This window comes from Mustela erminea, chromosome 1 (assembly GCF_009829155.1).
Source record: "Mustela erminea isolate mMusErm1 chromosome 1, mMusErm1.Pri, whole genome shotgun sequence".
Taxonomy (NCBI): domain Eukaryota; kingdom Metazoa; phylum Chordata; class Mammalia; order Carnivora; family Mustelidae; genus Mustela; species Mustela erminea.
Genome location: NC_045614.1, coordinates 17,200,297 through 17,224,750, shown reverse-complemented (window position 1 = coordinate 17,224,750; position 24,454 = coordinate 17,200,297). Strand labels below are relative to the sequence as shown.

Sequence of the window (24,454 nt, the reverse complement as noted above, 5' to 3'; positions counted from 1 at the left end):
AGGCGAAGCAGCTACAAAAGTAGGCCAGGTTTATTGCCGAGAGCGGGAGCGCGGGGGGCCGCTTTTAGAGATTAAGGCCACAGCCCGGCCCCTGCTCCACGGGGACGCGGGGTTTGGGAGCCTGGGCTCCCTCCCCACACTGTGCAAAAAAGTGCTGTGCGGCCGCGGAGGCCAGTGCCACACTCCTGGCGGCCCCTCTGCCGGCGAGGGGCGGGACTTCCTGGAGTGAACCGCCCACCAATCCCTGAGTTGGGCGGGGGTGGGGTCCCGCCCACCCCCGGAGCCGGGCCGAGGGCCGCGGCGTGGTCTCCTCCTCCGGATTCCCGCCGACTCCTGGGCGGGGCCTCCACGGGCGGAGGCTGCTGGGGGCGGAGCCTGCGCGGTGGGGCGGGGCGGCTGTCAGCGCGCCTCTCCTGGGTTGTACTCCGTCTCCCCTGAGGACACCTGTGAGATGCGCCTGGAGGACCGCCACAGCTTCCGCGCGAACTGGCTGCTGCGCGCCTGGGGGTGGGGTGGGAGGATGTAGGATTGGGGAGAGGTGGGCCGGGACCGTCGTTCCCCACCCCGATCGAGGCCCGCCCTGCCCTTATCCTCACCTCAGAGGGCTGCCCAGCGCCCACCACAATAAGCTTGCCGTCCTCAAGGCCCACGAGCACGTGGCTGCACTCCTTGGTCACAGCCACGCTGCGGATAGGCACCTTCATGAGTAGGGGAGGAGCAGCCGGGAGCAGCCTGCAGGGTGGGAGGGAGGGGTCTGAGCTCTCAGCTGCAAGGAGCTTTGTGTCTTCTTTCTCCCGAATTCCCCAACCCCTAGCCCCCATACCCTCTCTGCATTTGAGGGACGGCTTAGCTGAAACTCTAAGACATAAAGGGACCTCCCACAGGTGTGTGGCTAAGGGAGGCCCAGGGCAAGATCAACCCACTGGAGGACAAGGGACAGGCCCCGAAGAATGTGCCCATGGGCCCATAAAGGCCATGGGTAGGCCCACTGTGGTAGGGGTGGGGAGATGGAGGGGGGCCTGGGAGGCTAGCACCTTCTAGTATCCTCTGCCAATGACTACCACCCTGCAGGTCCATGAATTCCAACAAAGCGGAACTCACTTGTTCAGGTGAAGGATGTGCAGGGCGCACTGGGCTGTGCCCAGCAGAACAAAGTCCTCTGTCACTGCCAGGGCTGTGGGCTGCTCGACCAGGGGCAATGAAGCCCGTAACTTCCCATTCACGGAGTACAGGTGCAAGGAGTAGGTGACCTGGAAAAAGCAAGATGTGTCCGCAAGGACAAAATCCCAACTACCCTGTTCTTGGCCGAGCACCCCTTTTCCATACCTGAGCCCCTACACGCTCCCACGCTGAGCTCTGTACCACAATCTGGCCCTCAGACCCCAGCACCAGATGGGACACAGGTCCAGGCAACATGGCCCCTGGGGGCCGCAGCGCTGCCACAAACTGGCCACGACGTACGGTGTGGATGATCACAATTCCATCCTGCAGGAAGACAGGGTGCGGAGCATAGGTCTCTAATCTCTGGAGGCACTGCCTAACAAACTCAGCCTCCCCTGGGCGCAGGCACACACACGCACCTCAGATCCAGAAACAGCCATGTCGAGTTCGGTACTGATGGCCACACAGCTCACAGCAGCCTCATGCCCGTAGAGGACCTGCACAGGCTTTGATGCCAGTCCCACCGAGAAACCACCCTGTGGGGAGCCAGGGCCAGCTCAGGACTGGGGATACCTCACTGCCCTGGCCCGAGAAGGCTGAGGCTCCGGAAAGTGACGGTCTTGTGCAGAGCCAGAGCGCTGGAGGGTTGTGGAGCCCCAGCCTTGCTCGTGGTGGCAGAGAGAAGGGCAGGACTGCCAGTCAGCTGAGGGGTGGATGGGGGCTGCAGGTGCGGACTACGGGAGGGCCCCTGGGGCTGCCCACCAGCCCACCTCCTGCAGGAGCCGCCACACCATGCATGTGGTGTCCCGGGAGCCTGAGATGAGGTAGATGCCACAGGTGTCCAGTGCGAGGCAGGTCACTACATCTGCATGGGGAGGGGAGGGGGCAAGCGGAACGCAGCGGTCACCCCCTCCCTGGCCGACCAGCCTGCCCTGCATCCCCCCCGGCCCCCCAGCTCCGGGGCTGTGCGTACCCAGGTGGCAGTGGAGCTGTTTCAGCAGCTTGCCCCTCGGTAGTGCGGTCACTCGCAGGCTGCCGTCCCAGTGGCCACCACTGAACAGCAGCTTTCCATCGGGGGCCACTGCCAGAGCTTGCCCATCCACACCACGGTCTGGCACCCACGGACCGCTCAGCAGTCGTTGCATCCTGACCCAGTGCAGGGGGGGCGGGGGGAGAGGGGGAACAGGGCAGGTGAGACCAGGCTGATGTAGAAGACCTGGGCCCTCAGAGACCTCGGCTGGTCCCTGACCGGGTGGGGCACCAGCTCGGGGGTATGGGGCATTGAGAGCCCACCCTTGCCCACTTCCCTCTGTCCTACTTGGGATTGCCTATGGTGGCGTCTTTGCTGAAGCTGAAGTAGTTGTTTATGTTCCGGTCATAGGGCAGCCAGCTGTGGATGCCCAGCAGCCCACTGGCGCTCACGGTCACCTGGGGGCCAGAGGGGGCAGAGGTGGGGCGGTGGAGGGCGGAGTCGGAGCAGGAGTGGAGCTGAGCTGGGGGCTGCGCGGTGCACTTACCAACAGGTCTGAGGAGCCCTGGATGGTGAAGGAGTGGGACTGCCGGTGGGGGACTAGGGCCAGCACCAGGGGCACGCCATCACTGATGACCTGCGGGAGCAGAGCACAGAGCTGGCTCTGCCTCCGTGCTCGGCCGGAAACCCCACTCTCCTGCCTGCCACCTGGGGCACCATTCTTTCCTCTCCTCTCATCCCCAGTGCTCACAGACTAGGGGGTCACAGAGGCAGAGGTCCCCCTGCGACACAGTCGGGAGAGCTCACTGGGCCTTCAGGAAGGCATCTCCAAAGGCGAGGGAGTGACAAGCTGGGACGGGCAGGACAGCAGCTCTCTCAGTCTTGACCTTGGTCCTCCCAGCTTCTGACTTCACATCCCCCAGCCTGCTGGCAGGAGGGGAGGGGAAACTAAAAAGGTCAGGCCTGGGCGGCGGGGGCTTCTCATGGAGGGAGTCCATCTCTGAGGACTCTGAGGGAAATGATTCACGGCCAGACGGCCTTCCTTCTGGTCTCCCTAAGGTTTTCAGAGATGGTTAGGGGCTCAACAACTTGTCCCGGCCTCGGCAAAGAAGGCGCCCCCATCCCTGCTCCCCTATCCCTCTCCCGTTACCTCTTTTTCAAAGATGTCTAACATCAGTGACCTTGATTTAGGTTTTCCATCTACCCCCAAGAGGTTGGTAAGGGACAGTGGTGGTAAACCCATTGCACAGAGCGGGATGATAAAGCTCTGCCTCCCCTCACCTCCGCAAAGAAGGCCTTGAGCTGGTCCAGGTGCTGGAAGATGCTAGGTGAGTTAGTGTCCAGACGTGCAAGGCGCTGGGCTGCTTCCCCGGCGGAGAGCCGAGCGGGATGTGGCTCCTATGGACGAGTGACTGGTCAGCACCGCGGCATGGGCATCCCTGACCACGATCCTTTGAGCTGGCCTCACCTTCAGCAGCTGACAAGGAGTCTGCCCGAAATTACTGATGATGCCCTCCAGAGCCTTCCGTTCCCGCTCATCCACCACGTGGTCCAGGTCCACGGCCCCTGGGTAAGGCAGGCAGAGCGGTCAGGACCTGTTCTGTGCTCTCCGCACTCAGCCCCCCGCAGCTGTGCCCTGGCCCCCGCAGGAGTCCGGGGTGCCACCCACCCTCGTAGGTGCAGTAATAGAAGACGTTGAGGGCCTCCTCCGCGGCCGGTCCCCGCTGCTTGTAGCCAAAGATGAGGTCAATCCACTCATGCAGGTGGGCAGACACGTACTCAGACTCCTGGGGGCGGGGAGGCACCAGTTAGTCCATGGACGGCTGATACCCCACTCCCCCTGGCGCCCCTCAACCCTGGCTGTCCGCCTGTACCCTGTCCGTGTTCATCTCCTCACCAGGGCCTGGCGGTGCTGCTGGATGAAGTCCTCGGGGGAGCTGGCCCACGGCGGCAGCACCACGTCGCCCACCTTCTCGTTGGTCAGCTGGAGGCAGCCCAGGTCGAAGCCTGGCCCGGAGGACGGGGTCAGCGGTCTCACTGTGCCCTCTCCACCCACTTCCCGGGCCAGGCCTGGCCTGTGCGCTCTGGCCCTGGGGCCTCCCCGTGCCCCCTGCCAGCTTCTACCGTTCTGGTTCTCCAGGAAGTCAGGGAAGTAGAAGAACTCCGGGATGAGCTCCTTCACATCGGCAGGGCTCTCCAGGCGGGCCTGCCAGGCTGCCGCCACTGAGTGGAACTGCCGGTCGGAGCAGTCAAAGCTGGGGGAGGGGCACAGGCCAGAGTGAGGTGGGGACAACTGGGACAAGGAGGGAGAGCTGTAGCTGGGGGCAGGAAGGGAGCCCAGGGGCCCCGGACGCCCAGAGGACCTGCCTCTTTCCCTCCTCCGCGGCAATCCACCCTCACCCCTGTCATCTGCCCGGCAGCCCCTGGGCCTCACCGGCCACTCTGCAGCTGGACGTGCAGGGAGGTGAAGGGTTCCACACGGATGAGGTAGTGCATCACGCCTGCGGCGTTGGAATAGTGGGTGCCGTAGTGGAACTTGTCGATGGTGCCCGCCGGGTCCTCGAAGCTCTCGTACCTGCAGCCACAGTCGGGGTGGGGGTGGGGGGAGTCAGCAGAAGCCCTGCCCTCGCCCATCCCAGCCCCCAAGCCCAGCCTTGCCCACTCGCTCACTTCTCCCTCACGAGCTGGGCATGCTTGGGGTTCACCACACCGATGGGCTTGGACAGGTCCCGGAAGACGGCTGGGTTGCTGAGGTCCAAAGTTGGAGACACGTAGTCCTGCAGGACCCAGGGGAACTGGCCACCCACCCAGGGAAGGAGCTGTGTGAGGGTCCTGATGGCCTCCCTGCCCAGTCTGCCCAGCCCTCACTCTCAGGAAGATGGGCAGAGCCCACAGGCAGCAGGGGGAGGGGGCCAGAACAGGTTTCTCTTCAGGGGGCAGGGGGGTAAGGCTTGAGGAGGAGGTGGATAGGGCTCAGGGAGGGGGTGGGTAGGGGCAGGGAACAGAGGCAGGTGTTAGGCAGCACCCACCCCCTACCCGGGCCTGGCTCAGAGCTGGCCCACCACCAGCGCCCACATCGGGCTGAACCAGGGCCAGCAGAGCAAAGGGGCAGGAGTGGAGGTAAGGAGTGGACCCTTACCACAGGATACTGGGACAGGTCATTGTAGGTTCGCCCTGCAATGGTGTTGAGTTGCATCAAGTACTCGAAGTTGGAGATCTCACGCTGGACCCATTTCTGGGGGGCAAGGGCAGGCCAGAGATGAGTCCACTGGGCTGTCCATCCCTCCTGTCAACCACAGGGCCTTGGCCTTGCCCCAACCCAACTTGAGGCCTCTCACCTGGATGAGGCCCGAGGCACGCAGCATCTCTTGTGGGGAGCGGCTGCTTAGGTAGCCTTGGCTCGGGGGTCGGAGGCGCAGGAGCAACGAGTATGCCTGGTTCCGTACCTGGGTGTGGAGCGGGATGGGTCAGGGTTGGGGCCTGGGGGCCTGGCAAGGGGATGAGGCTATGGTCCCGCCCACCTTGCAGGGGAAGTTGAGGAAGTAGTTCGCCTGATCAATGAAGAAGAGCTCAAGTGCTGAGCGGCGCAGGTTGAAACGCCGCAGGTGGACCTCACGCAGCTGGGTGAGCGGGCGCCGGAAGTCGTGGCCAATGCCTATGTCAACGGACACCAGGGGCAGCAGTCACTCACCCTGGCCCCAACAGACCCCATCCACCCCCTGCCATCCTTCTCAGCAGCCCTAGGAGGACGCACCCTCCTCTGTTTCCACACGCTCAGCGCTGCCATCATAGAAGTACACGTGCTGGGTAGTGATCTCCAGCAGCCCTGGGATCACGGCCACCACTGTGACCAGCTGGCACTCCGCGGAAAGCACCAGCTTCTCATGCTGCTCGTCCAGTTCCGCCGCCTGCATCCTGGGGGCCGGCACTCACTTCAGGCTCCAGGCTCCGGGACCCCCTTCCAGATAAGCCCAAGAACCACACTCTCCTAGCGCCATCAAGTCACGGGGTACAGACTCTTGTGCTTCCCACAGGAAAGGGAGGAACCGTCCAAGGTGCAGTGCCCACCAACCCTGGTCCCCACCCCAAACCTGGGCTTCTATCCCTGGCTTCCCCTGTTCAGCACCTCTCCACTCCCTTGGGCCCCCACACAGGGTGGGTCTGTGTTTCTCAGCCCTGCCCTGAGGTGCCTCATCACTAGCTGCCCATTCAGCTAGACAGCTCTCCCCAACTGCCCACCTGACTCTGGACAGTCCCTGCAGGGTGTTCACCGCCATAACCAAAGACGAAGTAGCTCAGGAGTCAGTCCCATGGGAGGCACACGCCCTGCCCCCGCCCCCCCACCGGCTCCCCGGATCCCGGTCCTGGCTCTCCCAGCCACACTCACGCTTTCTCCAGCGCAGCCAGCTCATCTTCCCCCAACTGGTCTTCCTGCAGCTCCTCGGGGAGGGCACTGACTTTGGCCTCCTTGGTCACCGCTAGAGGCAGCGAGGCCTCCTCCGTCGGGGTCAGGGGGGCCTCACCTGCAGAGGGCCCAGAGGTGCTCAGCCAGAGCTGGGCAGGGCAGGGCCTAGGAGCTTGGGCAGATACTGCTCTGGACACCCTTTCTCACCCAGGTTGTCGCGCAGAGCGCTCGCTTCCAGATGAGGGTTGAAGTGATGGTTGGGCACTAGCTTCAGACGCATGCGCGAGTATGTCTCGGCACTGGACAGCTTCCAGCGTGGAACAGGTGGGTCCCTGAGGATACGTCCGGGATGGTGGTCATGGGTGGGCATGTGCAACCGCCAAAGTCCCCATTCCTCGCCGGTCTCATCCCAAACACAGTCTGGTGGCCCAGGACCCTCCAGCCCTCCCAAGCCCCGCCACCACCAGGCTCCGCCCTGGCCCCGCCCACCTCAGGGCCCGGGCCCCGCCCACCTCAGGGCCCAGGCCCCACAGGGGCTGGAGAGCTGCCGCCACAGGGCCCCCCAGTGCAGCAGAGCGGTGGAGTGTTGCGTGGACTGCTGCTTCAGTGCCGCTGCATAGCGCAGCCCTTCCAGGCGTCCCCGCCTCTGCGCAGGTTCCAGCACCAGGTCCTGCGGGGTGAGGGCAGGGTGGAGGAATGGGTCAGTCCTGCAGCAGGCTTCTCCTCCCACCAGACGTCCTCTGGGTACAGGAGTAGAGCAGCTCCCCACCCTGGCCGCAGTCTGCACACCTGGAAAGCCCGCCGGCTGTGTGCCCGCTCCCGCTGGCGCCGCTGTCCACTACTCATGAGCATGTCATAGCAGGCGTTCCAGAAGCCCGACATGAGGTCGTGGCTCTTTGCATAAGTGTCCATTTCGAACTGCGACATGGTGGGCTGCACCTGGAGGACCGGGCAGGGACAGGAGATCAGCGCTCCACGCAGCTCCCCCCACCATTTCTCCTCCCGCACCCCCTCCTCCAGGCACCTGCTTGTCGATGAAGTGACGCCATTCAGGTGTGGCACAGAAGGCCTGGAAGTCCTCGAAGAAGGTGGGGCTGCCGTTGGTCGGCGGCAAGGAAGGCAGTCCCCACTGGAGGCCCAGCAGCCCGTAGGCCCGATCCAGCAGCGTGCGCACCAGGGGCACCAGCCACGAGCAGCGTTCCGTTGCTGCGGCCGCTGCCCCTGTGGGCTCCGTGTCCTCGGTGGTCGTTTTTGACGGGGAGGTGTTCAAAGCCCGTGCCAGTGCCGCCTCCAGCTTGGAGAGCACATAGCAGGCCTCCTCCCGCCGCATGGGCACCGCCGCTGTCTGCAGCAGCCAGTGCAGCTTCACGTAGGCCTGGGCATGCAGCTGGGGAGCAGAAAGGGGTGTGGGTGGCCCCAGCCACTCCCCAGGCTCCCCACACCTGCCTCTGCCGCACCCCAACCGGCCCTGGGCTCACCTGCGGGTCCTCCAGCAGGATGTAGCCAAGCACTAGGCGCAGGCCAATCTGGGCCATCTCTCGGAGATCCGCCGTGCTGTTGGCCAGGTGCGGCCAGGCCCCCAGGCGATCCAGCAGACTGCACACGCCCTCGAAGAGCTGCAGCAGGGCGTATTCCAGGCCGCCATCCGCAGAGCGGGCCAGCAGCCCGTGGGGAAGGAGGAAGGTAAGGTTTAGGCTGGGCGCCAGGTGGGGTTTGCCGACACAGACCGCATTCTGAAGCACCCGCACGCTCGTCCCCCTCCCAGACCAGACGCCCACGGGCTCACGTGTGGCTCCCAGGCCTCGGAGCTACCGCACCTTCTCACTCCACAGCTCCTGGTTCCCGTGGCCCTCCGCACACAGGAAGTCCTGCAGCAGGCGTAGCAGCCAGAGCGCCTGCTGGGTGAGGCTGGCCAGGACCCCCACGGGGGCCTCCTTGATGTCGGTCAGGGCTGACTCCAGCATCATCTCCAGAAGGCTGGGGATGGATGATGGACTTGGGCGTCTGTCTGACTGCCTTCTTCACCCGTGGGCTTCCCGGAGAACCCTCACCCTCCCGACTGGCCTCCTCACCTGCGCTTGATGCAGTCGGGCGGCCGCACGAGCGTGGCTGAGGCCCCCAGCTGGGTGAGCACTGAGAAGACCTGGCCGCGCTCCCGCCACGCGGCCTCGTCGCTGCCTTCCACGCCACGCCACGTCACCGAGAACAGCACATTGGTGAGCAGGTTGCACAGTTCCTCCTCGGAGGTTTGCTGGGGGCACAGGTCGGGGGTGTGGGCCGGGGAGGAAGGGAACTGCTGACTCTCCCGCTAGCCTTGCTGAGCACCCCTTGCCGACCACTCCCTGGTGTCCCTACCAGGAGGGACAGCCTTCAGCCAACAGACAGGCTGGGGCCTGGAAGAATGGTGGAGGGGCCTTAGCTGCTGCCTGAATCCCAAGGAGGACCCTGGGGTCTCAGGGATTCCTCAGGGGAGAGAAGGTATGGTTCACAAAATTACCCCATAGTTCTCACTGGCCCCCAGAACTGTCCTGGAATCCTCTAGAAGAATGCCACAGTATAAGCAGAAACCCATCCCCAAATCCGGAAACACAAGGCAGATCCCTTAGAGCGATGCTGCTCATGGGCTCTGTGAAGTCTCTGCCCTGCAGGCTCTCTTGGGGACTCCCCAAAGCCTGGCTGGTGCCCCCACTCGGGCTTGGCATCATTTGTCCTGTTCTGGGACCCCAACCAGGAACACAGCTGCAGATGAGAGCTCCCGAGGGGGCAGCAGCGGGGCCGACCGGCGGCTATAGCCCTGATGTCTAATAGGCCCTCACCTTTGGAAAGGTTATACTGCCTGCCTGGGGTCCCAGAGGGGTCCCTCAGAGCCCGGCAGTGGCAGAGCGGGCCCGCCTCACCTGAGGGTTGCTGGTGTTTGAGGTATCGTCCCCACTGATGGTGGGCTCCGGGAGGCTGCCGTCCTCTAGTACGTTGGAGAGACTGGAGCTGTGGCGGCCGTGGGCCACAGGGAAGGGCCGGGGCCCATCCAGAGGGGAAGGGGTGCCAGGCTGGCTGGCGGGAGTAAGAGTGCCGCTGCCACTGCCGCCACCGCCGCCGGTGTTGCACGACCCCACGCTGGCCCGTTCCAGGCCCAGGTCAAAGGGTGTACAAAATGGGGAGAGAGCGTGGTAGAAGGCATCAGGGTCAGGGCTGGGGGTCTCCGAGGGGAGGAAAACGTCCGAAGTCTCAGGCGACTCAGTGGGTGGCTGGCATAGGGCTGGGTCTGGGGAGGTGGGTGGCTCTGGGGAGAAGGGCAGGGGACTGCCAGCTGTGGCCGCCTCCAGGACGTATAGCCGGGTCAACACGTCCTGCCAGCCAGCCTGTCGGGCCAGCAGCCGCACTATGTCTGGCTGTCCGTAGATGAGGTGGAAGAGCTGCCGGGCCAGGGCACAGCCAGTAAGGGACGCGGCCAGCGTTCTGCCCCTGGACTCCCACCCCAGGACCTTTGCAAGGGAGCCCCCTCACAGGCAGGTAAAGCAAAGCCCCCATGGTAGAAGCCCCATCCTCCTCAAGCTGTCTCCCCCCATACTCACCTGACGACAAATGTCCAGGCGGACGCTGAGGTCAGCCTGGAGGGACAGCTGTACCACAGCCAACAGATCTGAGAGATTCAGGCAATCTGGAAGAATGGCCAGAGAGGCCCTGAGGGATTGAGCACAGGCGGGGGACCTCGCTTCCCCACTGGCCCAGCCTCAGCCCCTGTGCCCATGCCCTTCCTCTATCTTTCTGCCTTGTTTCCTGGTCCCGTATCGCCCTTCCACCTGACCTGCCTCCTGGCCCTACCCAGGTGGTACCTGCCCCCAGGAATAGCCTGTAGAGGCCCTGGCAGAGCTGGGGGGAAGCAGCCCCCTCCGGCAGGCAGGCGACGAGTCCCTGCAGACCGTACTCTCGTAGCCGGAGGCGCTGGCGGCTCCGCTCAGGTAAGCGCTCGTTCTGCTGCAGTTTTCGCAGGATCTGGGGGTGGGGGGTGACATAGAGGGTTGTCCTCATGGGGAAGGAGTGACTGGAGCAGGGGAAGTCACCACGCCGGTCTGTGGCTCCAAGGGACCTATTCTACCTCCCTGGTAGGTGGGGCCATGGCAAAGGGAACACGAGGGGCAGGCCGGGTGTACCTTGCAGACCCGGTCAGGCACCAGGGGCAGTGACCTCGGCCGGACCAGCAGAGCCAGCAGCACCTCAAGATTCCCTGGCTCCACGAGGAAGACGGCCAGAGACTCCTGCGCCGGCGAGCCCTGCAGCAGCGCCAGGAACAGGTCCAGGGCTCCCACCACCTGGGGATCCAAAGTCTCCTTGTGGACGGGCCACTCCCCTCGACACGGTCCACAGCCCACCCCGCACCCAAGCCCCCCCCAAGCCTCCAGCCTACCTGACCATCATCAGTGGAGGCCACCAGAAAGCTAAGCACCACCTGCATGTCCTCCGCCGCTGAGCTCCGAACCAGGAACTCCCGCACCAGGCCCAGGAGCAAAGTCTGCACTGTGCGCACGTCGTCGGCCACTAGGGGGAGCTCCCGCGGCGGGCTGGGCCGGTACCAGCAGGTGCAGCCGCCAGGGCCAGGAGAACGCAGGGGAACCGAGGGGAGAGAGCAGGCAGGTGAGCTGCGGGGACCGAACCCCATCCCCAAGACCAGAGGCTGCTGTGTCAGGCCCACAGCTTGTCCGCCCCCACCGGCCTCACCTGTAATGGGTGCGCAACGCGTCCAAGATGAACTGGACCCCGTACTTCTTCCGTAGCTTCTGTCTGTGCTCCCGGACGATGCTGGACATGTACTGGATGTGGCCTGGATGGGCGTCATCGGAGGACTCAGGCTCCCCCCCTCCTGAGCTGGTCCCCTTCTGCTGTTCCTTCAGGACAGGGCTGTGTCCCTGCCACATCCCCCAGGGTCGAGCTGTTCCCTCAGATGGCCCAAGGCGGGGTTCTAACTTCTTGGAACCTCTACCCCCACCTGCGCCCGCTGGCATCCCCCCACCCAAGTCCCCACACCCACCGAGGCGCACAGCAAAGTCACTGGGGCTCCAGAGGTGGAAGTGGAAGAGCACGTGCTGGTAGAGCAGGTAGAGGAGGGGCCCACCGCCCTCTGCAGCCACCTGCTCCATCAGCAGCTGCGCAGACATGAGCACGTTCATGTCCATGGCCCAGCTGGGGACCTGGAGTGGAAGGAGGCAGTGTGAGGCGGCAGGCCCAGGATGGGTGCCACTGAGCCCCCCCCCCCCCAGCATCCACCCTGCCCCGCACAGGCAGACGGAAGGAGCATCATGCCTGTTCCAAGCCTTTTCGTGGCTCCCCACTGCCTCCGAGGGGCAAGCTCCCCAGCCTACTGGGTGGGTCCCTTGCCCCAGTGGGGTGCTGGTACTTCTTTGGCCAAACCCTGCCAAGCTTGGCAAGGCCCTGCTCAGATGCCAGCCCCTCCACCAGGAGGCTCTCCCCGACAACATCAGGTTCTCCTTCTTAGCCCCCCAACGCTGTCCCCTCCACCAGATAGGGCCAGCCGCGCCCCTGTCCCCCGTCACCTGCCCCACCTTGCGCAGGAGGGCTCCAATGATGGCCGGCCCCTGGCACTGCACCAGGCTCTCCTGGTTCCCCACATGGCCCTGCAGGAAATTCCGCAGCATCAGCAGGAAGGCGGCCACGGCATTCCTCTCCATGCGCACCTCTACCGGCCACCAGGAGGGGGACAGAAGTATGTCAAGGGTCTGCCAGCAGCAGAGGCCATAGGCACTCCAGCCTCCTTATCAAGCCAAGAGTCCCTCACCGCCCTAACCCAGGCGCCAGGGCCACTTTACCTGAGGACTTGCCCAGTGGGAGAAGCAGGCCCTGGGTATTGTGGGCGGAGGTCAGCTCAGGCCCCACGAGGTCATGTGTCTCAGCTGGACCTGCCTCGGCCTCCTGGGGCTGGGAGGCCACTCGCTCCAGCAGGGGCAGCAGGGCAGCCATGCCTCCCACACAAGTCACCACATCCTAGGGGAAGGGCTGGCTGTGGGAAGGCAGTTCCCAGCCACTTCCCGCCCCACTCCACCCCAGATGACCTTCCAGTCTGGGAAGCTGGGTCCAGGGGACTCTGGTTCTCTTGAGCGGACCTCCCCTAACGACCTTGCAGGGCACAGTGTGGCTCCCCAGCCCACCCTGCACACACGCGTGACCGTGCTAGTGCCCCCGGCACCCTTGGCCTGTGCACGGATGCACACGCACCTTCACATCCCAGGTCTCCACCCTGTGGCCCGTCAGGCGGCCATCCAGCCCATGGCCAGGGGACAGGTCCAGGCAGATGTTGTTCCTACAGGCCTGGGGGCGAGGCGTGGGCGGGGAGGCAGGGTCAGTTAGAAGTGGAGGTGGCACAGGAGTTGGGGGGCAGGGGAATGTAGCAGGGCTGAGCCAACTGCCCCCCACCCAATACCTGAGGTGAGTAATGGAGGAGCAGCTTGGTGCTAAGCTCGTGCAGCTCACCCTCGGGCTTGAAGGGTGCCATCTCCTTGGGCCCTGGGGGGTGGCCAGGGGGCTTCAGACCTGGCTGGGTGTCTCACCCCACGCCATCCAGAGCCTGCTATATGTCAGAGGACATACACCCCCAGGAACGCCTTCTCCCTCCTGGACCCCTAGTTTCCAGCCTGGACCCTGTAGGAACCCCCACCCCCCAGGTAGGAGCTGGGCCAGGGGCAGGGCGCGGGGGTAGGGTGGGGTGGGTGGTGGTGCTGCATACCTAAGGTGAACAGGGCCCGCAGGGCCGACATGGGCAGGGCTTCATGGAAGATGGCCACGGCCCCCAGCTCACCCTCCAGGGACGTAGGGCTGCCCCACCGGGTGTCCTGTGTGCCTGCAAGGGTGGAGCTGATGCTGCCCTCCTGCAAGGGGGTCACCAGCCCGGACCCCCAGCCAAGCCCTGCAGTGGCCGGGACCGACTGTGAGCGGGAGAGGGAGGGGTGAGGGGGCGCCAGGGCCGTGGGGACTGGTGGCGTAGGCAGCCCCGTGGTGGTGGTCGTCGTGCGGTGCCCAGCGGAGCCAATACAGCAGGAGGAGAAAGGCTGCGGGGCCGGGGTTGGGCAAGTGGTCAGATCACAGCGAAGCCCGGGGTTCCGCCTGCATCCAGTTCCTCACACGGACCCCTGTGGCCACGCGGACCCCAGAGGCTGGAGTCCGAGGCCCCACCGCATCCAAGATGCCCCAGCTACCCCAGGCCTCCCCAAACCCTGCCTGGCACACCTCACTGAGGGAGGGGCAGCGAAGGGCTGCCGTCTGGACCAGCTGGCCGTCTTTGTAGACATGGACCAGGTTCTGGCTGAAGGGCCGGCGCCCAGGCACATGGACAATGGCCACGCAGTGCTAGAACAGAAGCCTCGGCATCAGGCTGGTGCTTGGGGTCTCCTCCACCCCCCACCCAGGCCATCCGAGTGGATGAGGGAGAGGCTCACCCAGGTGGAGTCAGCAAAGGACACTTCAGGCAAGCTCATGGTCAAGTACTCCTTCCGGGTGCACACGGCCACCACCAGTGTCCCAGCCGCCGTGAAGAAGGCCTCGAACCCTGAGCCGCTGCTGGTGAAGAAGCTGGGGACAGGCGGTGCCAGTTAAACCTGCGGCTTTCCTGCTCGGCCCTATGGTACCGTACCCCGCTCCCTGGCTATCACCCACCTATAGAGCTGCTTTCGCTGGAGTGGCCGGGAGGGTGCTGGGGCAGGGGCCGCAGCTGCGGGGTGCAGACAGATCCAGGCATGGAAGGTGAAGCCGGGTCCCGGCCAGCGCTGCACGGGGGGCACCATAATCCCCGCCATGCTGGGCGTAAGATCAAAGTAGTGCAGGGCTCTCGCGGGGCCCTGGCGCCGGGCCATGCCTGACAATGCACGGATGATGGCCCCCGCGTGTCTGGCCTTCCCAGCCTCTGTCCCGCTGGGCTCCAAGTCCAGCGCTGGTGGCGGGCGCAGCAGACGGCGCAGCTCCAAGGGCCTCAGGGACACTCGGCCCAAGGCTTGCAGCAACGCCAGAAGCTGCTCTTGGCAGTGGGCCCCCAAGGCGACCCCGGCGGTGAGGGTCTCCAGCAGGTGGCCCACCAGACCGGCCTGCACACACGTGCCCCGGCTGGCAGGGCAGCTGTCACAGAGCCAGCGGAGGTGCTGCGCGAGGAAGAGCCGCAGCTCCGCCGTGGGCAGGGCGGGCAGCCACTGCATCAGCAGAAGCACGGGCTGCTCATTGACAATCGGTGGCGGCGGACATCCACTGTGGTCACCTTCCACAGCCTGGGGGTAGAGAGCACGGGATGGTTCCTGGGGCAGCTGGTAGGTGACGGGAAGGGCTGCCCTGCTGGCCACGGGACTTCCATGGCTCAGGGTGTCGGCCTCCAGTGCTGGAGGGCAACGTGTGCCACCCTGTCCTGCTCATGCAGGTCGCAGCTCGGGGGAGACGGAGGCGCGTGGGCACGTGGCACTATTTACACCAGGCCTCTGGCACCATTAACCCCCTGAGCCCTGGCTTTGGGTCTGGGGTGGCCTCAACCCCAACGGCCTGTTCCGGGATGATCTGGGGGTGGGGGGTGGGGGTGTCTCGCTCCCCTGCACTGGATCTTCATCCCAGGGACACGGACACCTTGGTCGGGCCACGGGTCCCACTACATAACACCCATGGCCAACAGAGCCCCCAAGGTGAAGGGCTCACCCTCCACGGGAAGCCTGACTCGGTGCTGACCACCCCTGGGACCCCAAACCCACGCCTTGGACCTCACCATGTTGAGGAGCTCCTGCAGCAGCCTGCGGGTAGGGGGGCCATGGCTCTGCAGAACCTCGAGCAGGTGTGGGTAGCCAATGCGCTCCTTAAACACCTCCTGGGCAGGAGGAAGGGAGCACATAGGTGGGCCCCCAGGGCAAACCCAAACCCCATGGAAATCCCAGAAGAAGGAGCATCTTTCAGGGCTCCCCCACCTGGCTCTGCCTCCGGGTCGCAGTGCTGGCGAGGGCAAGAGCTCTCGGATGGCTGCGGGGGTAAGGGTCCCCTTGGAAAGCTGTAGATGGTGGTCAGCCCCCAAGTATCCTCCCCAGTCCAGCCCCGACCCCAGAGATCCAGCTGCCAGCTCTGACCTGCACCCCACAGGGCAAAACGCCTGCCCCCTCAGCTCCGTTGCTCTAACAGCCACCAGCCAGAGCTGTTCGGGGGACATGCGGTCAGTTTAACCCCCCACTCCACACCCCTCTGGTAGCCAGACTGCAATGTCCTCACCTTGGCTGAGGGGGAGCCGCTCATAATGGAGGTCAGCACTCGGACCACGTGTACTACGATGGCGTCTGTGTCCTGGTCCAGAACCTTGGGGTGGGGTGAGGTAGGGTTGGGAGTCAGCAGCAGGGGGTACCAATGTGTCACAGCTGGCAGCCCCCTGCTCCTGGTGTAAGGCTAGGAGCAGGTGCCCCAAGGCACGTTGCTGAGCTGGCTGGAAGCCTTGGGAGTGGAGTTCTGGGCCTTCTACTCCTTGCCCGTGCTACTGTGACCCTCACCCTGACCCCAGGGCCCTCTCTGAGTAGCTTGGCCAGATCCCCTTTGACAAAGAGGCCAGGGAAGAAACCAAGACCCTCACCATGACAGATCAACAGGGGACCCTCTCACTGTACCTCTTCTGTCGCTCACTGCTCGGCAGGCTTACAGGCCTCAGTTCCCCGCCCGTCCCCACCCAAGCTAGACACACACATGCAGGCAAGTGCTCCATCACCCATGATGATTGACGGTGGGGGGGGGGGGGGAATCGAGGGACAGCCAATCACAGGAGATTAGAACCAGAAGAACCTTCGAGACCTTTGAGTCCTACCCTCCCCCTTGCCCCTAGATGCAGGTGGGGGCACTGAGGCTCACCCTGGCTGAACCTGATCGCTGGAAACAAGCCATTCACTTGCCCTGCCCCACCCCTGGGAATGGGCTTCGAGAATGTGTCCCCAGCTGCCAGACTGCTAGGCTGTACCCTGGCTCCATGGGGCCTGACTCTCCCAGCGGCTTCGCACAACCTCCTTCCCCTCCCCAGTCCTCAGTTTCCTATCTGTAAAAACAAGGGGGTCTCACCCGCCTTGTCTGCTTTGTGGAAAAGTAGATATGCAGGCTCTCAGAAAACAGGTTAAAGCAACAGCCACAGGGGCTGCCTCATGAGGACAAAGCCAGAGGCCCCTCAGGGTTGGGGCCCAGGCAGTAAACCCCCGAGAGAGGATTCGCCATGCGAGCCCCTGACAGCTTGCTGCCTCTTCCAGCTCCCGTGCCAGGTGAGGCAGGGAGACATCATAAGGGGATGAGGGACTCCCAGGGACCTGCTTAAGGCCGGCACAAAGATCCATGGAAAGAAGTGGACCCATGTGTGGAAACCTCCTTTTCTGTCACAGTCGTGTCCCTTAGTATCTGGACTTCAGTTTCCCCTTCTGGGAATGGGGGGTGGGTAGGTGGTTGAGTTTCGAAGGTTCCTTCCAGCCTGGCAAAGCCAAACCCTAGCTCCCAATACTAATACTGGGTAGGGCACAGATCACTCCTGCCCATTCCCTTGAAGCAGCGTCTGGAAGGTGGGTGAAACAGCATGGGGGATCCAGCCCCATTACTAGGCCACCGCAGGCCTTACACGTATCTGCTCGTTCCCCCTGCACAGGCAGGAAGGGCTCAAAGAGGGAGCCGCAGGGGGTGGGTGCCCAAGGAGGTGAGTGCCTGAGCAGATCAGCCCCAAGGTGGTACCTTCTGGACATCGGGCTCGGTCAGTAACCGGGTAGCCAGGTCACTGTCCCCCTCAGGGGGCGCCCGGGCCTGCAGGTACAGCTGTGGGGAAGGGGGAGGGCACAAGGTGGAAGAGGCAGAGGAGAGAGAAGAGGAGGAAGATGGGGAGAGGGGGGGTTAGAGCGGGACCAGGGGCAGCTGCCAGGGTTCTGCCCCGTGGGAAGGCTATGTGTGCCCTGACACCCAGGCAGAGAGCCCCACCAGGCACTGAGGAAGTCAGGGATCCGAGAGCTGCCCATGCTCAGAACAGACCTGGGTCTGGGGGCAGGGCAGGTAAGTGGGCAGGAGCAGGGACTATATCTAAAACAGCGGGCCCTCCTCCTGCCCCTGGCCTTGGGGCGGGAGAAAGGGGGACAAGGGGCCAGGGCAGCTCCTGTCCTTCCGCCACATCCCTCTTCCTATGGGGTGCAGAGCCATCCCGAGCCTTAGGCCACCCTGCTTGCCACAGACGGCCCCAGCCCAGTCCAGCCCAGCCCAGCTCAGGACGGGCAGCCCCCACGAGGGATTCCCCAGCCTCTGGGCCCTACCCACCTTGCTGTTCTGGATGAGGCGAGTAAGGTGTTCGAAGCAATTGTTGCTCAGGAAGGTGGCCTGCAGCACTGGCCGGTCCTCGCACGCCAGCATCCGGGGGATGGCGTCTGCAGACGGGTCTCCGGTCAGCCCCCCCCCCCCCCCCCCCCCCCCCGCTCCATCCCATCAGCGACCCCACCCACTCAACCTCTCGCCTTCTTCCCACGCTGCCCGGTCCTGCCTTCCATCTGCGCGTGGACCTTCCCCGGCCGAGCCACCTCCCCAGGAGCCTGGGGGCCCATACCCACCGAGCATGCTGACCCGTAGGGCGACAAGGGCCTCTTCGGGGCCTGGGCTTGGGCCCGCTGGCCAGTCGGCATTAAGGATGCGGAAGTAGCCCTCAAGCAGGGTGCGGAGCTCTGGCCCACGGGGGGGCGTGCGGCTGGCATGCAAGACATGTACGGCCCCCACGAGCGCCTCCAGAGCCAGGGGCACCAGGCGGGGGTCCTGCGCCGGCCCATGGTCCCAGCCCCGTACCACACCCAACAGGCCCTGCACGGAGCCAGCGCTCACGGCCATCTGCCCGTTCTCCTGCAGGTGTGGGCAGAGACGGCAATGGTCAAAGGGCTTGAGCAGCAGAGCCCCTGAGGTGGCCGCCCTCTGGTTCGCAGGCTCCTCCGGGCTTACCTTCCCTCCCGCGAGGATAGCCCCGAACAGGTGGACGAGGCGAAGCAGCAGCATGGGGGGCAAGCCATCTGCCCCCTGCAGGCTCTCTGGATAGGGTGGGTGGGCAGGACAGGATGACGTCACCAAGCTTGCGGGGGACTACCCAAGAGGGAGGTGCCCTGGGGTCGGGGGAGAGGACTGGGATGTCCCGTGTGAGGGGAAAAGACCCCGTTCTGTCCTTGGGGGTCTAAAATGTCACGGCTCTCTGCTAGGGAGGTCTAGGGAAGACATGGCCCTTCTTCGGGGAGCTGGAAGGCCTGTGGTCCTGCCCTGAAAGCCTAGCCAGTCCCCCAGATCTTTAACCTCCAAAGCGGGGACCCCAGGGTAGGCAACACACACCCCCACCCCACTTCCCCACGGCAAGCCAGAGTTGAGCTTCTCAGATACAAAGCTGCTCCCGCTACCCTGCGACGGTTGGAGCTTCCTGTGACCTGTTCTGGGGACCTCGCTGTATCTACCGTACAGATGCCCCCCCAACCCCCACCCATGCCCCCGCTGGGGACTTCTAGGGGCTTTCACAGTCTCCCATGTGGGAGATCCACCTGGCTCTGCTCCAGCCAAGCTGGACAGGATGCCAGGCCACAGACTGAAACTCACAGAGCAGAAGGGACCAGCCCTGGGTCACATGAGTGGTGTGTATGGTGGGGGATGGGGGCAAGAGCAGGGCTCACTAGATTTGGGTGGGACGGGCTGGGACAGCCAGCTCCTTGGGCAGAGGGCATCCGAGCTGAAGCCCAAGAATGCAGGTGGTCTGGGAAGGGACAGGAAGCAGTAGGGAAAGTCACGGAATAACAGTGCATTTCAGGAGGGAGAGGACAGGGTGCAGAGAGCGAGTAGGACTGGAAAGGGAGGCCAGTAGGACTGGAAAGGGACTGACAGCAAGAGGAACAAAATCCAGTCTATTCTGCAAAGAGCACTCAGGTTGTGGGAGAACAGAGGCAGGAGCTCCTGGGGTGTGTGTGTGTGGGGGGCGTGTCTCCCCTTTTGGAGTCGTGGCCCCTGCTCCAGACCCCAGGCCTGCAGCAACATGGCACAGCCCAGTGACACTTCCACACCTTCTGTGCTAACAGGCGGTGGCCTCACCAAGCCTGGTCTGCCCCAGTCCACAGTCATCCTGCCCTGTCCCATCTAAAGTCCTGGCCAGCCTCCCTCGGATGAGAGGGAAAGAGGGGACCGGAGAGAAGAGGGTCCCCAGGGGCCAGAGGTGGCCAGAGATGTCCTGGGGGTCGGCTTGTCCAAGACCACGGGAGCAGGAAGCAGAGTCGGTATAGACATTGTCTAAAGGAAGGGTGCAGCCTCCAGCGGTAAAGGGATCAGATCAGGGAGTTTTAAGAAGGTCCAGATCAGAATGCGATCCCAGGGGCTTCTCGGACCCAGGAAGCGGGAGGGAAGGGAAACTGCTCTCCCCCACCTCATGGAAGGCCTTCACTCCCGCCAGGAAGAGAAATCACTCATTTCGCCCAGACCTGCCCTTTCTTTCCTCTCTGGCCCCGAACTCCCTCGCCCCTGGAGGCCTCGTCAGTTTTCCGTGGTGCTCCCAGCCCTGCTGGCTGCCACCACTAAGGGCATCCCGCCCCTGTGGCCACTGGGATGGGGAACTGCAGGAAGGGGCTCAGGTCTGGGGGTGGGGCCAGGTGGGGGCCCCCGAAGGGGCCGGGGCGGGGCCTGACCTCGGAAAAAGGCGCTGAATTCACAGGGCAAAGCCGCTGGAGGGAACTTGTATTTGCTCTTCTCCTTGGAACTGATGACTTCCCTGGGGGTGGGGGTGGGGAATGGGCAGGGGCCCGGGTGAGGCCAGGCACTGCACCCTTGCCCTGGCCATCCTCCCGCACCAGCTGGGCCCCCTGCCACCTCCAGACCCCGGCCAGAGAGGCCACCCTCGGTGGGTCCTCTGAGGTGGGCTGGCTCTCACCCACTGTGCTGGCGCCGCCAGGTCTGGTAGGGGTCAAAGAGGCCCTCACAGAGAAGCAGGGCGTGCAGGGCCACGTTCTCCAGCAGCAGCCCACGGCCCTCCTGTGATGCTGGGGTTCCTTTCAGCTGGAGGCATGGGGAGAGGGCGGAGGGGGTTCGCTGGGCCCCGGATACCGCCTACCACGCCCCACCCCCGCCCCAGGCTAGAGCCCACCTCACCTCTGCCATCAACCGGGTCAGCAAGGCCAGCACCCGGGGCAGTAGCACCTGGCCCCAACCGGCCTCTACATTCTCCAGGTTCCTGGGAGGGAATGGGGAGAGAGGTCCCGGGGGTACAGCAGCCCCACCTCCGGCCCCCACCCCGCTCCCAGCTGCCCACCCTCCCCAGAGCAGGAAGCAGGGACCCACCTGCAGAGGACGATGAAGAGCCTGAGCAGCAGCAGGGCTTGCTCCGGGTCCCCCGCGTCCAGCTGCTCGGCCAGGACATGCAGCGCGTCCAGGGGCAGCAGCGGTACCTCGGCACCCGCCTCCTCCGGCCTGCAGGGAGGGGGTCGCTAGGGCACCACGGACCCTGTCTCCCAGCGCCGGTCCCCGCCCTCCAGGTAGATCCAGGCTCACCTGCATGGCTCCAGAGAGGACAGCGAGATGCTGTTCTCGAAGGCACCCACGAAGGTCTTCAGCCACTGCTGCAGGTAGCCCAGGTCCTTCTGTGGGGGAGGGGCGGGGGACAACGGGGGTGGGGGCAGACCGGGGGCCGTGGACAGGGTTTGGAGGCAGGGCAGTGTGGGAGGACAGAGGGAGGGGTGGGTAGGGGAGGAGAGAGGACAGGAAGTTGGAAGGTCAGCCGGAGAGGGCTGTCCTGCACATTGACCTCTCTCCCAGGACCCCTGTCTGCTTTTCCCAGTCTCCCAGTCTCTGCTCCCACCTCCCTAACCCTTGGGGATTCAGGCAAGCCTGACATGGGGCTTTGGTGTGCACACTCCTGGGATGGGGCCATGGCCCACACTGATGCTGGGGCTGAAGGCTTTCCACCCGCCAGCCACCCGGATCCAAAGCCTTGGGCTGCCTTCTCCCAGCTCAGCAGCCACCACCTCCAGGAGACCGTGCTGCATGCACACCATGGGCCAGGAGGACCCATGCACATGCACATTCCCCACACAAACAGGCAGAATGCCCTACCTCACCCTGGGAACCTAATGCCCCACCCTGGCTGGTTACCTGGACCCCAGGCCCCAAAGCTGGTTCCATGGGCAAGAGGGGCAGCGGCTGAGCCCAAGTTTGGGCCCCCGCCGCCAGGGAAACTTTGGTGTGAACGGGAAACGTCCCCTCCCGCCCCGCCGGGGCAGGAAGCGCAGAGTCACGGTGGGGGAGGAGGGCTGCTTCCTCCCGGCAGACCGCAGGGATGTGGGGGGGCCAGCCCCACCGGGGCACCCAGGGCCCTTCAAGAGAAGCAGTGAGGGACCTGGCCCAGCACCGGGGGCGGGGCCTGGAGTGCAAAGGGGCAGGGCCACACTGCCCAGGGTGGGGCCTGTGGACCAGAGACTCGTTTTTTCTGGCATGAGGTTCCATCTTGGAGTTCCCACACCTGCTGCTATAGAACCCTTCGTTCAAGGCACCCACAGCTCCCTGACCCCAGTCCAAGCCTCAGGCCTAGGGAACACCATCGATGTGGAGGACTCGGTCATACCTTTGCCCTGGCCCCCCTTCCCTGTGTCCTGGCCTCCCTGCTTGGCTCTACTGGTCTCTACTCCCGGGAGAGAGTTGAGTACATCCTAGCCTAGCCCCGGTCTGTTCTACCCTGTAAGCACAGAGTGGGTGGTGGTCTGGGGCTCTTTCTCCCACCCAGCCCTCCTTCCCTACCTGCTGACCTCATCTGCAGCTCCCCCAAACCAGCTGAGCCCCAAAGGCACATTTCTTTCCCAGGGGCCGGGGGTGGGGCAGGGACCAGACTGCAGAAGGCCGGAGGGGTTAAGGGACACATCATAGGTGCCGTGTCCCCGGTGCCGTGCACCTCGACTCAAGGTCTTCCAGAACTACCCTGGGTGGTTGGCTCCTCTCTGCTGCCTATAGGCTCCTGACCTCAGGGTAGGGACTGAATGGGCCCCAGGGAAGGGGTTAGAGCCCAGCAGACAGGGCCAGGTCCACAAGAAACCGAGGCAGAGCACCCCTCACCCTGCGGCTGGGCACCTTCCTTGTGCATTTGTCACAGATCGGAGGCCTAGGCAACTGAGGGAAGGGTTGGGGCCATGGAGGTGCCAGATTTGAAACAAAGCCAGACCTTTGTTTTAGGCCTGGGCCACTCATGGTTGCTGGCCAGCCAGTCCGAGCTGACCACGTGGCCTCTGCCTCAGTGACCCCACAGATCCTGGTCTAGCTTCAAAAATGGCCCAACACTATCTGCCCCCTTCTACCCTCAAACCACCCCCGTCAAGCCATAGACATGTCTCACCTAAAATATAGGTTCATTTTGTCTCCCCCTGCCATTCTACTGAGTACCTGAAAGCCCAGATTTGACCTTGTCCCTCCACCCTGGCCTGAGGATAAGGCCTGAACTGAGCTTGGCGTTCCAGGTCCCGAGTCTGATCACAGCTGCTTCTCCAGCCTCTCCATCTGAGTCACATCCTCTAGTCCAGGCTTCTGTCTATCCTAGGCCCCACTGCCGTCCGTGGCTTTGGGCGTTCGGTACTTAAGCAGGAGCCTCCGTACCTCTTCATGGCCATCACCTGGTTTGACCCTTCCAGAACTTGGGTGGGCCCCTCAACACTCTGCACACCCTGACTTTCTGTCCCCAGAACCACACCCACGGCCTGTTCAGCAGGTCCAGGCTGGGCTGGGTTCAGGGCTGCCCCTGAAGAGTAGCCCTGGGTTCAGGGTTCAGGCGGTCAAGGTGGCCTTCTGGGCTCTGGGAGAGCACAAGGGGTCTCTAAAGCATGGTACTAGGGAGGGATGGGGTCTCTGCCTGTCCTGCCTCTGACCTGGGACCCACGGCTTGTGGCTGCCATGCTGGGAGATATGCCTGCCGGGGTCGGGACTCACAGGGCCATGGTGGCCATGTAGCATGCCAGGGGGTCTGGAGCTGGAAGAAGCGGCCATAGTGCCCGGCCTTCCCACACTTCACAGAGAGACCTCAACTAGCTCCTCCCTCCCTTTCCAGCTCGGAGCAGGAATGCTGGGCAAGGCCAGCCCAGTCCCCAACTCGAAGGGGCCAGGGCCTCAGGAAGGCAGTGCAGGAGCAGCCACACTCCTCCTCAGGCCCTGAGGCTCAGCTGTAAGTGGTACTAAGGACCTGGAGGTCCGGGGAGCAAGTTGTGGGGAAAGGGAGGTCAGTGACCCCAAGGTGGGTGGGCCTCTGTCTATCGTGGCCAGCCCTGAGGGCACTCAGTTCTGGGGCTGCAGGGCTCCCAAGGGCTAGTTAGGCCCAAAAAGTCACTGGGGGTGCATGGAACTGCCGCTTCCATAGAACTCTGAGGTATCCCAGGATGGCTGAAGGCAGGTGGCTGTAGCATTTTACGGGGGGAGGGGGCTGGGGGCTGTCTGCCAGGGGACAGGGACGACCGAGCTGCTGGACATTGTGCTGCCCCTCCACCTGGCTCACCCTGAGGGGACACCCAGACCTTGCTTCAAACCCCGATCCCAGCCCGTCATCTCCTCTCGGAGTTCATAATGGTGCAATACACAGAAATGTCCTTAACCACCACCTGGCGTCCCGTGTGCCCCAGTACACACACATCACCACCCCTGTCTGCCCAGCAGCCCCTACCCTCCAGATGGCTCAGCCCGAGGGCATTCCTCGCTGTCCCCATACCCACAGGTCCACAAGCACTTTGCCCTCTGTGCTTCCTCTGCCTGAATGCTCCCCAGAGCCGGCACCTTTCTCGAGCCCCAGCCCTGGCTGGTGCTTCGGAGGTCGGGCTGCCAACTCAGACCAGTGGTTGAGAGCACGGGTTCTGGAGTCCAGCCATGGTTCTCAGACTCCATAGCTTGTTACTCACCATTCATCTCTCCGCACTGCAGCT

At 64.1% G+C, this 24,454-nt stretch overlaps 1 protein-coding gene across 3 annotated transcripts; it reads right to left on the bottom strand.

The window, feature by feature from the left end:
- Nucleotides 1-12: 12 nt before the first annotated feature.
- On the bottom strand, nt 13-23,264 carry NBEAL2 (neurobeachin like 2). 3 transcript variants are annotated; one of them, XM_032317919.1, is made up of 55 exons: nt 21,657-23,262; nt 21,057-21,145; nt 20,847-20,975; nt 20,658-20,739; nt 20,440-20,564; nt 20,198-20,280; nt 18,489-18,574; nt 18,110-18,392; nt 17,823-17,929; nt 17,253-17,333; nt 15,774-15,857; nt 15,283-15,381; nt 14,199-14,800; nt 13,982-14,114; nt 13,773-13,892; nt 13,273-13,594; nt 12,970-13,052; nt 12,765-12,857; nt 12,359-12,533; nt 12,095-12,228; nt 11,563-11,722; nt 11,253-11,355; nt 10,942-11,095; nt 10,688-10,846; nt 10,370-10,529; nt 10,109-10,194; nt 9,434-9,949; nt 8,609-8,787; nt 8,354-8,513; nt 8,015-8,152; nt 7,561-7,923; nt 7,326-7,475; nt 7,049-7,206; nt 6,744-6,868; nt 6,519-6,654; nt 5,886-6,046; nt 5,653-5,786; nt 5,470-5,577; nt 5,271-5,366; nt 4,802-4,926; nt 4,566-4,706; nt 4,256-4,386; nt 4,029-4,138; nt 3,801-3,918; nt 3,600-3,697; nt 3,413-3,529; nt 2,679-2,768; nt 2,480-2,589; nt 2,135-2,307; nt 1,932-2,026; nt 1,581-1,697; nt 1,327-1,485; nt 1,102-1,250; nt 597-732; nt 13-501 (listed from the first exon to the last, which is right to left on the bottom strand). In XM_032317919.1, the coding sequence occupies exons 1-55, from the start codon at nt 22,005-22,007 to the stop codon at nt 400-402; spliced, it is 8,478 nt and encodes a 2,825-aa protein (XP_032173810.1). In that variant the 5' UTR covers nt 22,008-23,262; the 3' UTR covers nt 13-399. The 3 variants fall into 3 exon arrangements, with proteins under 3 accessions (XP_032173810.1, XP_032173805.1, XP_032173817.1); XM_032317914.1 differs by having other exon boundaries at nt 18,110-18,574; nt 21,657-23,264; XM_032317926.1 differs by lacking the exon at nt 17,253-17,333 and having other exon boundaries at nt 18,110-18,574; nt 21,657-23,263.
- Nucleotides 23,265-24,454: the final 1,190 nt, after the last annotated feature.